Source organism: Phalacrocorax carbo, chromosome 5, assembly GCF_963921805.1.
Source record: "Phalacrocorax carbo chromosome 5, bPhaCar2.1, whole genome shotgun sequence".
Taxonomy (NCBI): domain Eukaryota; kingdom Metazoa; phylum Chordata; class Aves; order Suliformes; family Phalacrocoracidae; genus Phalacrocorax; species Phalacrocorax carbo.
This window is the reverse complement of record NC_087517.1, coordinates 28,536,191-28,549,092: the sequence shown is the minus strand read 5'-3', so window position 1 is coordinate 28,549,092 and position 12,902 is coordinate 28,536,191. Positions and strand designations below refer to the sequence as shown.

The window sequence follows — 12,902 nt, the reverse complement described above, 5'->3', positions numbered from 1 at the left end:
TTGAAACTCCAGTATGGGTCAAAACCCAAAAGTGACATTTCTCAGCTTGCAACTGAGCGCAGAGTTTTGGCTGGTCTTTTATTCAGGACACACACAATGAGTCATACATGCTGATAGATGGCGCAAAATCTGCTTAGGCTACAACTGACATTGTATTGAAAACCCAGGTCTCTTCAGACTGGAGAAATATTTATAAAATGTGGCAGTTAATGAAACAGAGTACCACTTATAGGCCTATTTGATTTGCAAAATTAACTATATTCCTTGTAGTAAGTATTCACAGGTTTTTACTCATTAAGGGACAATCTAATCCATTCCACTATGAACCCTTACTCTGTAATAGCTATACTTTAAAAACACATGCCTAGAAGGGATGACAGTATCCAAGCTGATCACTTTTTCATTACTATTTCAGCCTATATACAGTACTTCCATTAGGCAGTTACTGTACCTTTTCTGTCCATAAATTTGAATTAACTACTCCTTCTGCCTGCAGGAAATCTTGTACAATTAGCAAGAGCTTGAAGGCATTTTCAGCATGTGTAGGGAGAGCTTTTGAATCTCTGTTATCAGTGACTGACCATTCTAACATCTTCTCCAGCAAGCTGCATGAAAAACAAAATCCCAAAGTAATTATTCCATGTTCTAAGTGTAAGTGGCTTTAAAAAAAATCCAATTAAGTATTTAATTGAATCTCTTAGCCCTCGGTGACATTACTGCTGTCTTTTCAATAAGCCAATGAGGTAAGAGAGATTTTGAGTAGCTCATGAAACCAACAACAGCTTCAAAACCTTATAGCCACATGACATTACTAAATAGGTAATGGCATATACTTCCGACAGTATATGAAAAGAGAGCAAAGGAAAGTACATCTTGTTGGGAAACACCCACCTCTTCCCAGCTTCACTAATGCCCCTTACTTTTTTGGTTTTTCCTCAAAAGGGGTGAAAGAACCCATCCTTGAACTGTACACTCACTTGAGCTTTATTTCATCAGAAGGTTGCAGCAACTCATTAGATATCCCCAGTTTGGTCAGTGCAGAGAACACCTGTCCTCTCTCAATCCAAGCATCATCATCAGATTTTTCAATGCCTTTCCACATGATACACAGTAGGATGTCTGTAAGTAACTGTATGAGCTCATTATCACCCCCCTGCAAAAGAGGAGAAATATGTACAGCACTTCTAGTCTAGAAAACCTTCAAAATGTTTGTAGTTCATCACAGTCCCTATGCTTCATATTTCAGCATTTCTGAAAACTCTACAGTCTAAAGTCCAATTGCTAAATACATGGAAACACAAATAGAAGAGACTCTGGCTTGCTTGTATGTTTTCATACATACTGACCTGACTTCTACATCATTATTTCAACCTGACCTTTAGGTACACTTGATTTTCTCACAGCAAGTCTGCCTCATGCCTCCTCTGGAAGATAAAGGATGGTGAAATATAGAAAGAGGGGAGGCAGAGTTTGTACTTTTTTCTGTGTGGGTTTGGTTTTGTTGTGGGTTTTTTTTTTTTTTTAACATCAAAGCTTTTCCAACTAGACAACCAAAAAAGACACCACATTACAAAAAGGAAGTACCCCTACTCTCTATGAAAGAACTATATTGTTTGCTTTCTGTTGGAAGATGGAAGGGGGGGAAAGGACAATAATTATCATTCAGGGAGATGATTAAAAAAATAAAAAGGAATTGCAGATATTTGGAGAGATTAACCACATCGGGAGTGAATTACTTACTCCTTGGTTTTCAAATAAAGATAGATCAGCGGTGAAGCCCACATCATTTATAATCCCCAGCTCTTTGTCAGGCTGCCCAGAGAATGGTTTTGTGTTCTCTATAGGTGATGGTGTGCTGGGCTGGCTATCTGTCATCTGGTTCCCAATGTCAGACAATTCATAAGAGTCAACACTGGACAGATCTAAACTCAAATGTGAAGGATTACTGTGCCACAATTCTTCTCGGTCCTCTGACCTAAAAGACATCTGTGTTGTGGATGCATCTTCCAGTGGTGTAACAGAGAAATGAGCAGGGACATCCAGGGATTTGTTGTCTTCTAAACTCCACTGATCAAACAGACCATTAACAGATGCAAAGCTGCCAGTTCTGTCTCCCTCTGTCTTATCAGGCTGCTGTTTCTGAAACTCTTCAGCAGGAGGCTTTTTTTCCTCTTCCCTTGAGGAATCAGCCCTGTTCTCCTTAAAGCCGACCCGGACCTCTGAGTTTTCTTTCAGGAATAGTCTAATCAAAGAGTCCTGCCAGCCCAGCTGCTGAGAAATCTGTTGTGCTGCATCCAGTTGGGAATGCAAAAGGTGCAAAACCTAAGGACACAAGAAAATATCCCATATCCACACATTAATCTTCGCTTTTCAGTTAGACGTTTTACAATCCTACAACTTTTTTGCCTTTCTTTTTAGAACAAAAAAAAATTATTCTTGGAAATATAATTTGAGAAAAAAAAGAAAAATACTCAGGAATAGGGCAGAAAAGAAGCTAGCAAACATATTGGTAAGTCCTTATATTTCAGCCACTCTTCTGCAGCAATTCCTGCAAAAACCAGTTATCACAACAAATAATCCTATTCAGCTACTAGTCTACAAAAAAACCCAAAAGAAAATCCAGAAGAGAAAATATGCTTGATTAGGAACTACTACATAAGCATCCTTTGAGAAAACTAGGTAATTCAAGGAGTCTACCTCTAACCTATAGAAAATACAAGCTATTTGAGAATCATTATAGAGGCTTTGCTTTTTGTTTTGGTTTTTAAAGGACTTGAATACACAAAATTCAACTTTAAGTGACAGGTGGGCTTCATTTTTAACATAAGTCATTGCTAAAGAAAGCAGTAGCAACAAATATCACCACTGTGTCTCAAATAATTAAGATATCACACTGTACAGCTTATGGGCTTAAAGGACAGCATTCCAGTTTTAAAGACGACAACTAACCTTTCTACAGATAATCACTCTCATGTTTATATCTGATCTATGAGCCAGATGCACTACAGCTATGAGATCTTTATAATTCACAACAGGATCTGTAGGGGAGAAAGAAAAAACAACACAATATAATGCAAGATAACATAACAGCAAAATATTAAAAATTGCCTTGGAGGTCACCTCTACATCCAGGGTTCATAAAGTGAACAAACTTCAGGGAACTAAGAAAATGTTAGCTGAGACTAATGGGAACTTTGGATAGAACAGCTCTGTAAGGTAACAGCTCTGGTTTTCCTCAACAAAGAAACCAAATGTTTGCCTCTGAGCACCAGGCATTTACTAATGGTATACACAACACTTGCCAATTACCTGCATAAAGAACTTGGTTAAGAAGGTTTTTAATAAGAGAAACCGTAACTGGTGATTCATTCAGAAGGAGCCCCAGTCCAGAGTATCCCACTTCTCTGAGTCTCATACGGTTCTTACTGCGTTCATACACCTTAGTACATTTCAGCATCTCTTCCATGATCTGCAAGAAAAAGTACACACAAATGCAAAACCAACACAAAGGAGCATCCAGACCTCAAACTTAATTGTGTATGATATAACATGCTGGTCTACTGTTTTTAAAGTTTACTTTATAAGCTAATTCAAATAACATGGACTCTTTTTTTTTTTTTTTTAAAACATCCCAATACTTCAAGAGAACACTAATTCCACTGCGATTATGGCAGTAAACAATAACATCTAGCTAACATAACAGAAGAAAAAAATGAAAAATTGGATGATTAATACCTTTGCAATTGCATACACTTCTGCAGTCAGACCACTGAAAAAATACACATTTATGTTCAATTGATTAATTTAAGAACATATAATTCAATTCATTACCTTGAACACAAGTTCTCGAAGCCTATCAGAGTATCTTTGATGCAATAATAGAGCGTAAAGAATATCAGCATTCCCTGGTTCAAAAAGCAATAAAAAAAGCTGGTCCGGGGTTGGGCTGGAATGAAGCAGGCTGAAGAGAACATCCAGAATTCCACAGAGCTACAAAATTAAGACGACTAAATTAATCAACAGTTCATTCAGACTTCATGCTTATGTTTGGGGAAAATAATTTTCTTGGCTTTTAAATTTTACACTTTCCTTGTTATAAAACAGATGTTTTGTCTGCTCAACATTACCACATTTAAAAATAGATTTTTTTGGATACAATTTTTCTGTATATAGAACACCTTACCAAACTGTAATTAAAGCTACAAAGCAAGTTCAAGTTCTGTTGAAGTCTACAAAATAGAAACCACATCATTACAACTTTTGATCAGCTGAAGTCCAATTAATTTGGTTTGGTAAATGAAGAGAACTTTTCTAATGGCAGTATTAAGTGTGTATTACGTGTCATGTGCTTTCTGTCCTCTTCCGGGGTGGGGTGGGGGGAATAACCAGTAAGAATATGGCTACCTGCAGAGTACTTTGTCATGTTCCCATCGTGCTTCTATAACCTGTCTCAGCTACACCTAAACAGAACCATGCATCAAGTAACACTTTGCTCGTGGCCTTTTTCCTTTTTGTTCCCCCCTCTTTTAAGCACACAAGATTTCTAAACACTAAGAAGCAAAACCAAAACATGTACAGTTTAGACAATTTATGTCATATTGGATACCTGCTCCTCTTCACTGGTGGCAGCTATGTATCCTATGATGCTCTGTATTTCTTCATGTGTTCCACCTTTGCTCAGAAAATATTTGATCAGTCCATAGAGAGATGTCCGTATCGTTCTCAGGTCATCAGGAGCCAAATCGCTGTCTTTACAGCCACTCCTATACACCAACAGACAGGAAAAGCAACCTAAGGAAGTTGTTCATGATCCATTAATAGCAATCTGATAGCATTAGTTTTGTAGCTTTCCATCTACCTGAGCTATAATCATCAATTTTTATTGAAGTAAGGCAACTGAATAGTAATAAGCAGTAATAGATCAGACTTACCAAATCTCTAAAAGTCCTGAAATATAGACTTGTACTGACCTGGATATAGGTCAGGATTTCAGGTTCCCCCCTCCCACCCTCTAAAGGAAAGAACAAGGTCTCTAGCCCATCTTCCTCAATGATATAACTATATTCATAAACAGAAATAAACCATCAAGCCTGAAACTAAAATTTTAAATTCCTAAAAAAGTCCTACTTCAAATTCCTCAAGGATATAAAGGAACAAAATAGCTTAAAATTATAATGATCACGGTAATTATCTTTTATTTCACTTGCATTGTTGATAACAAGTCCTTCAATTTTGTAATTTTAATTACTTTTCCAAGCATTTATAATATCACTGACATAAATTTTATATAATCCTATCATAAAAATTAAAGTCAAGGAAAAGCAGCAAGTCAAATGGGGAAAAAAAAAGCAATTTTGAAAATTAAATGAACCACCAAAACCCAACAATTTTCTCACTAGGACAATGGGGAAAAAAACCCCAACAGCCACATACAATAAATGAGGAGGAGTTAGAAGAGGTAAAACTCATACCCATAATAAATCCTGAGTGTGTCTAGAAGAAACTGCACACCATATTTCTTTCTGAAGAGTCTTCTGCTGTCTTTGATAATTGTAGAAAGATATTGTATATGCCCTACAATACAAAGTTTTCTGTTAGAACCTAGATAAATATTTATGTCAAGTGAATAGTACTGTGTCTTTGCACAGCTGCCCAAGTCCAATAGCTCACCAATTCTGAAGGGGAAATCCCCACTGTTCCAGATACTGAAGTCAAAAAGTAAGTGTTGATACATCTGCTGCAAAAGCTGCACATTCTTTTCTACTGAGACTTGTTCTATCAACAACTGTACAGCCATCAGTACATTCACATCCATTAAGTTGCTTGGCACCTTTTAAAATAACAGGTGTTAGCACTCAAAATACTGAATATCCTAATAAACTTCACTGATTTTAAAATGAAATTTTGAGATTCTTATCTTCTACAGCAATATATGCTTTCATTAAAGCAATACAAGAAACACAAAACCAGTCTAGTTTGAAGAATCATACAATGCAGTATCTATGAGAAAAAAAGCAGAACATGAAAAAAAGACAAAACACCATGATTCACTTTGCAGATCAAGACCAACCCCTCACATTTTTTTTTTCCCCCAGAAACATGAGAAAGAAAAGCATGTACTAAGGAGAGCTTTGAAGACCCTCACATCCTGGCCAAACTAAGAATGTTTCAAAGTAATCAGGACCTCATCCAGAACATTAATTACTAAAGGATGTTTCTCAAATTTGCTCACTTTCTGTAACAAGGCTCCTAGGGTGGCAACCCCATGGGAGTGAATGAGATTTTCTTGATTAACGTGGTGTCTCTGAATAAAATGTTTTATCATCAAGATGAAAGTTGCAACAACGTTCTTCTCCAGGCGTGCTTCTGCAAAACAGAACAGTAGCAAAAGCCTCATGGTTTATTGTTGGACCACTGCATAAAAGTAGAGGGGAAGAAGTAAAATGAAGCATTCATATTCCTTGCTATTTCATGAACTTCTCAACTCCTTTTCTGTCTGTTCCTTAGCTGTAGCCTGTCCTTAAATTTTTTCCAGTGCAGAGTCATAGTCGTTCCATGCCTCTGCAGAACAAAGTGACCCCAGTCCTGACTTCATTTGCTTCATCCATCTGGCTGTAGGCTACGCACAAACTTCCTTTTCAGTTGCAATCTTTTACATATGCTCTAGTTATTCCCCCTCTGTAGTTGCAAACGGACACTTCCTAGCCACGATACACAAAAAATTAAGACACACAGAAAAACAGAGTTTTTTTACGTTACTCCACCATTTCATATTTGAAACAAAAAAATTGCTGTTTTCCCTTGCAAGGTCTGATTTCCCAGTAGTTTCTGTTAGGATCAAAGTTCATTCTCAAGATTAGCGTATTTTTTTAAAAAAATGTATTCTTAAAGCTTCCTTTAAAAAAAATATAATTTAATACTGTGTGTGTAAGAGGTAGAAGTATGAACATTTTCCTAAGAAAATAAAAGTTTGGCTAAAGGCTAAACAGTACTGTTCTTATGCTGCAAAGTCTTCATGTGGTGGTTTGACCCAGCACTCAAGTTGTAGGAAAACTTCTCATGTTGATATTAGTAGGCTTTGCATCAAACAATTTCTCAAAATAAATCAGAACAAACTTTTCAGAAGAGAAATTTTAAACCTGCATATTTTTACACTAATGTAATAGTAAATAATGAAATGAAAAATAATGCTATTAAATATAGCTATATTTGAAATATGTTAGTAAGTTAATTTTACGTAGTGCTGAACTCCTGGTATTCAGTATCCACATCAGATACCCAGGAGCAGGAAGAGCCTTTCAGCTGTATATAGGTACTCTGGAAAAGCCATCACATAATAAAAACTACTTTCTGTCAGTCATACGAAGACTTCTGAAATCAACCTTAAAAATTATTTCAGTTCAATTGTACTTTCCTACCTGATGCCTTTGTGGATGACAATACCACCCAATCTCCCTCTACAGGAGTAACTAGTTCTGGAGGTAGAGTTTCCCCTTCAGACTTCTCAGGCATCTGCCCACCAAGAAAACTGATCTGCTCCAGCAATGGAAACAGTACATTTACTCCACCAATACAGTTGATCATATCCTAAATCAGAGAAAAAGGAGAAAACATCACCATAAATAAAATCCCCTAAACTATGGAACAGAAATTTATTCCAAATACAAGGAACCTTACATACTCACAAATTGAAACTAGTTTAAAACCCTGTGTTTAACAATAGAACTGCCCCAAGTTTTAGACACTGCAATTACAGACATGCCTTCCTGTCAACTCTTGTTTTCAAAGTGCATTTTTACATTTCCTTCCTCCTCCCCCCATAAACACAGGAAACTGAAGGATTCAAGTCTTTGAAATAATCTTCTGCTAAATATATTTGAAAAACAGGAAAACCAAATTTTTCTGATTTCTAAGTTACTTGCATTAAGCAGTAAGAAAAGCTAATATACACCTGTGTATATCCCACACCTGTGGGATATCACTCTCCCCTTCCCAGCCAAAAATGCTGGAGTGGAGAAAATAATCTTTTTCTCCTCCATCGTCTACTTTTTCAATTGTTACTCTGCTCCGTGTGTCTTTATGATGCCTCTCTCCAGCCCACATTCATTAAAGTGAAATTAACTAAAACTGGAGAGTTAAATTAAGAAAGTTTTTAAAATCTGAAAAAATTTATCTCATGGATGAAGATTTCTATGTTTGTTGAGCAAGACAGGTGGCACCACAGACCTGCAGCTTTTGGAAAGAGACATCAACTTGAAAAAGAGAATTTGTCTGAACCACAAAACAGCAGTAATTGCAGCTTCTCCCAGGCTGTACCTATCTCCCCATGACCTCCTGATCAGCTTTTGTGTTTTAACCTCACTCTAGTCCTCCTCAAGAGGGTGCTAAACCCATCACGTATGTTAATGAATGATTCTCCTAAAACTTGTACTCACAATACGCTTTCCCATAAAACTAGAATTATAAACACTCCTCACCCACCCTTCTTCCCACTACTGGGCAAAGAGAACAAACTGCAGGATTTTCAAACTATTCGTATCATAGGAAAATTAACCAGCAAGTGCCTGAATTTTCTTAACTATAATCTCCACAAGTCAGCATATGCACAGTCTAGCTCTAACAATATTTCTTTATTAATTAGTTCGCTAGTACAATTGATTGTTCACTGTTCTTAAGAAAAAAAGAGCTCATATTTATTCGTTCGTACATTTTTCCTCAAGACAAAAAAAAAAATGATGCGGTAATCTATTGACAAGTTTTCTACACTCAGACTTCAGATTTTACTTTTCCTCAAAGCTAAGGGCCCTTAATCAAAGATTTTGCCTATAAAACACAATGGGATATAATCTATCTAAGTTTAAAGGAAATAAACCTTTATTTATGTCACTGTTTCTGGATCAAACTCTGATGCTACAAATAACTTGATTTCCTCATGTACAGAGCTATGCCTGGCTTTGATTTTTTTGATATTAACATATGTTAATGATCAGGCAACAAATAAGCAGACAGGCACACAAAGGTATTTATTAAGCTGGTGTGCATTTTATGGTTTCCTCCTCCTCCCCATGAACTAGCAAGTAAAAGACTATTTGCTATTTTACATGGAAGGTATCTAATGGACATGTAACCTGCCTAAATGGTGTTCTGTTTGTGGAGCACCATGAAAGCCTAAACCACTAATACTAAATCTCGTTGGCAGCGTTGAGTTGACAAAATTGTGAGTTTTAATTCTATAGTATTAAAGTCAGAGCTGAACTGTCAGTGTCATGAGGCTAAGAAGTTAACTGATTAACCTGAAGGACAAAAGGACCCTCTGTTGGTTAAGAAAACAAAACAAAAACCAAATTATAGGACAGTTTTGCTGTACTAGGATGTTTGAGCAGAAGACTCGACACAGTTAAAATCTAAGCTCCAATACTAATATAGCGCTAGCGCTATGATTACAACTGCTAGGAAAGTTAAACAAAGATGATTTGCATAGCCTGTAAGAATCAGATATCCCAATGCATCAAACAATAAGGAAAAAATATTGATTGACTAGTGGGTACCAGAGACAGAATAAGGTACAATACTTAAGAGAAAACACCAAATATTCACTGAAGTGACGCATTTGGACTGAGATGTTCTAGTCCTGCCAACTCCAAATCAAAAGATAGCTAGATTAACTTATCTCTTTAAAAAATGCTAGATTCTTATAATATTTTAACTTCAAATCTTGTTTTCTGCTGAAGTTAGTCTGCAATTCATTATTTTTTACCTAACACAGCAAAAGTCAATTGTTAACTTAACCCTACTAAACTTAATCTAATTCAGAGTTTAAGGCTGCAAGAAAATAATGACAGAATCTCTTAGAGATAATAAAATGCTTTCAGTACACAAGATGCAATGAAAAGAATATGAAAAGTAGTCAGCTAACACAATATCTTAATGTATTATCTCCGACATTAAGACCAGCAGCCCTTGTAATGTCTCAATAAAAATGTACTGTAATACTACTCCATCTACAGCATTACCCCATTAATTCTCATTACAAAAAACATGCTGTATCTGCTAAATGTAATTTGCATTAGGAAAACAACTTCTGGCATTCCAAAAGTTAGATGAACATAAACCACCACTGTCCTATTTATATCAGGTTCTGCTTCTTCAGTGTGCGTTTACCTTGATGTCCCAGTTCACTACTTTGTTTCCAGTTAGTCTTCCATGTAAAAGATTTGCAGACAGGTCAAGACAAATTGGGTTTCTGCAGGCCTGTTAAACAAATGAAGAACCTACCATATCATTTAGGAAACAAGATACAGATCCTTTAACACGTAAGATCTCTGAATGATGCATAAAATGTTTCAGGAAGTGAGTGCCATTTTGTTGATATTAAAGTATTTAAACTATTTGGAACCCCTGGAACATCATATATGTTATCTTAGATTTGACATTCACAATTGTACAAGATAATTCTGTCCTTTTGCCTTCTACCTCTGCACAAGACTACAGTTTAAGAAAGTTCTCACTGCTCCTTGTCTTCCCATAATAACCACAGCTCAAAAGATGGCACGCTCACCTGTTCTATGAAACGGCAAGAGCAAAGCAAAAAAAAGACCATCTAGAACCTATTCTGAAATTACTGCACACTGTGTAATCAAACAGAAATTATGTATTATTTCATACCTTTGGTGTATAATGAAGCAGCACCTTACTGGGGAGATCTGCTACTTCAGCCTCTTGAGACTTCCAAGGAGTTAAACAGTTTGGACCTATTAAAAAAATTATATATATACCAAAATTATATACAAAATTTTATATTTATAACATATATTTAAGAGTTCACTGGATATTAATGTCGACCCTCATTAATTTTATACTACTATACTTTGTTGCAACAACAAATAGGATACTCTGAACCATACTTATTTCAGACATGCTTTGAAGTAATCTCTATGACTTAATTCATTCCATAGGGTCTGCTTAAATAGAAATTCTGTCTTGATAAAAAGTTAAATGTAGAAAAAAACCCCTTCTTTGTATAACTCAAATAAAATTAATGTTTCTGTCTTTACAAATATCTGTCTCATTCTAGTCACCAAACCCTCCGTCAACAAGACCAACATCCAGAAATGAGTAATCTTCAACATAGTTTTGTTTAGTAATAAAAAATATTTCCTTTAAATGATGGAAGTGTTTTTATGCTAATCTCTAACAACCTCAAGTCATTATGGAATTTAATACCTTAACACCTTGAACTGTAAGACATGCTTATCAGAGTATTTTTTTTAAAGACCCCTTTACTATTAATTGATTCTTATGGAAAAATCCTCAAGCATAAATCACCTTTAAGTGGTCTATCAAAACAAGGTCAATACTTTAAAAGTCCCAACTGTAAACTCAAATGTAATCAAAGACTAGGAAAAATGAAGATCTTACAAGTGAAAATACTACCTAACATTTTTGTTTTGCAAGGTCTGTACATATCATAAATAGATGAGCTTATGCAAACCTAACATTTTAAATAAAACTTCATAAAATACTTATAATTCCATTTCAAGCTTATGTTATAAGGCCCTGTCACTTAGGTCAGCTCTGCAATTCTTCTGGATTGTAACTTCTTCATTATATGTCTGTGTAGAGCAAAGCTCAGTGGGGTCTTGTCCATAACTCAACCCTTTTATTCCACTAAAACCAGTACAATCACCACTTACCTGCTAAATATAATGCTTTCACCTGAGGAGGTTGCAGTGCTTCATGAAAGATGATAACTGATCCAAGCTGGCCCTCTAAAGATGTTGGACATCCCCATTCACTGTCCTGAGTCCCTGCTGAGATCATCTTGGTGATGAGCTCTGGTTTTCCAAGCATCCCACCCCAACCTCCTGTAGAAAGAATGCCCCCAAGTGATGTCCGATGGGGTATAACAGGGGAAGAAAAAGGTGGATCTGGTATCTGAGATGGAGGAGGAGTTGTTGTTCGTTGACCAGCTGAACCAATGCAACAAGAAGTAAAAGACTGGAGAGTCACACATAGAAGAAAGAAAACAAAACACATACTGTAAGTCTAATCTCCTTTTTTCACAGTTCACAAAGTAAATCTGAAGACTATTTCTGGCAAACCTGAACTATATAAATTAAACCGAGAGCAGCAAGTTCTGGCGTGCCCTGGAAAAGAAACAATCCAGCACAGTAGGGGAAAAAAAGCAGCATATACTTTCCACAACAGCAGAGAGTGCCATTTCTCAAATTAAGAGAAATTTGGTCACCTCAACTGTTGCATGACGTCTGGCAGGAGCAAAGCCAAGAATGATGGTATTCCAGATACACTGGTAAACATTCCTCTTCTGGATTATATTCCAAAATACTTGCCCAGCATATCTGCTACTGTACATTTCCCATATCAGTTATTCCACTCAAATAGAATGCTGTCACAGGAAGCTTACCTGCCCCACCTTTATCTCCCTTGATGTTGATAGCACTTATTCAGAGTTTTATCTCACAATGGAAATTACATTTACTCTCATTTTAAAAGTGTTATTCTGAATTTACTATGACTGTGTCCAATTTAAGTGTTTGCTCAACAACTTAAAAAATATCAAATTAGGACTTACAAAAAAGGGAAGAATGCTCAGTGTTGTCGCCCAGTTTAAATTGGATTTGTTCCATAAAAAGAATGGACAATGCTTACAAAGAACACTAAACATGACATATACTAATTTTGATGGCTCGTGTGGTTTTTTTAGGCTAAACGTGCACACATTCAAAATGGTTAGATTAACTGCATATAAACTGCTTATCCAGCTAACAAAGCAGGTATAAGATTAGCACATTAAGGGAACATACAGAAAATACAAGTAAAAAAGTTACTGCTGAGAAGAACAGGGAATATTCCTTATTGAGTACTGCCACACCAACCCTACT

At 36.2% G+C, this 12,902-nt stretch overlaps 1 protein-coding gene across 7 annotated transcripts in view; it reads right to left on the bottom strand.

Annotated features, from left to right (window-relative positions):
* The window catches only part of NBEAL1 (neurobeachin like 1), a 92,198-nt gene that overhangs the window by 30,257 nt on the left and 49,039 nt on the right, over nucleotides 1-12,902 (bottom strand). For all 7 annotated transcript variants that reach the window (XR_010373031.1, XM_064451775.1, XM_064451773.1 and 4 more), the window contains 14 exons: nucleotides 11,694-11,997; nucleotides 10,666-10,751; nucleotides 10,162-10,251; nucleotides 7,419-7,587; nucleotides 6,233-6,366; nucleotides 5,671-5,830; nucleotides 5,472-5,574; nucleotides 4,607-4,763; nucleotides 3,832-3,990; nucleotides 3,310-3,469; nucleotides 2,950-3,038; nucleotides 1,741-2,322; nucleotides 978-1,153; nucleotides 452-605 (listed from right to left, as the gene is read on the bottom strand). Coding sequence is in view for 6 of the 7 variants with exons in the window: in XM_064451775.1 (XP_064307845.1) it covers nucleotides 452-605; nucleotides 978-1,153; nucleotides 1,741-2,322; nucleotides 2,950-3,038; nucleotides 3,310-3,469; nucleotides 3,832-3,990; nucleotides 4,607-4,763; nucleotides 5,472-5,574; nucleotides 5,671-5,830; nucleotides 6,233-6,366; nucleotides 7,419-7,587; nucleotides 10,162-10,251; nucleotides 10,666-10,751; nucleotides 11,694-11,997 (2,523 nt within the window). In the remaining variant the exon portion in view is untranslated. The remainder of the gene's footprint in view (nucleotides 1-451; nucleotides 606-977; nucleotides 1,154-1,740; nucleotides 2,323-2,949; nucleotides 3,039-3,309; nucleotides 3,470-3,831; nucleotides 3,991-4,606; nucleotides 4,764-5,471; nucleotides 5,575-5,670; nucleotides 5,831-6,232; nucleotides 6,367-7,418; nucleotides 7,588-10,161; nucleotides 10,252-10,665; nucleotides 10,752-11,693; nucleotides 11,998-12,902) is intronic.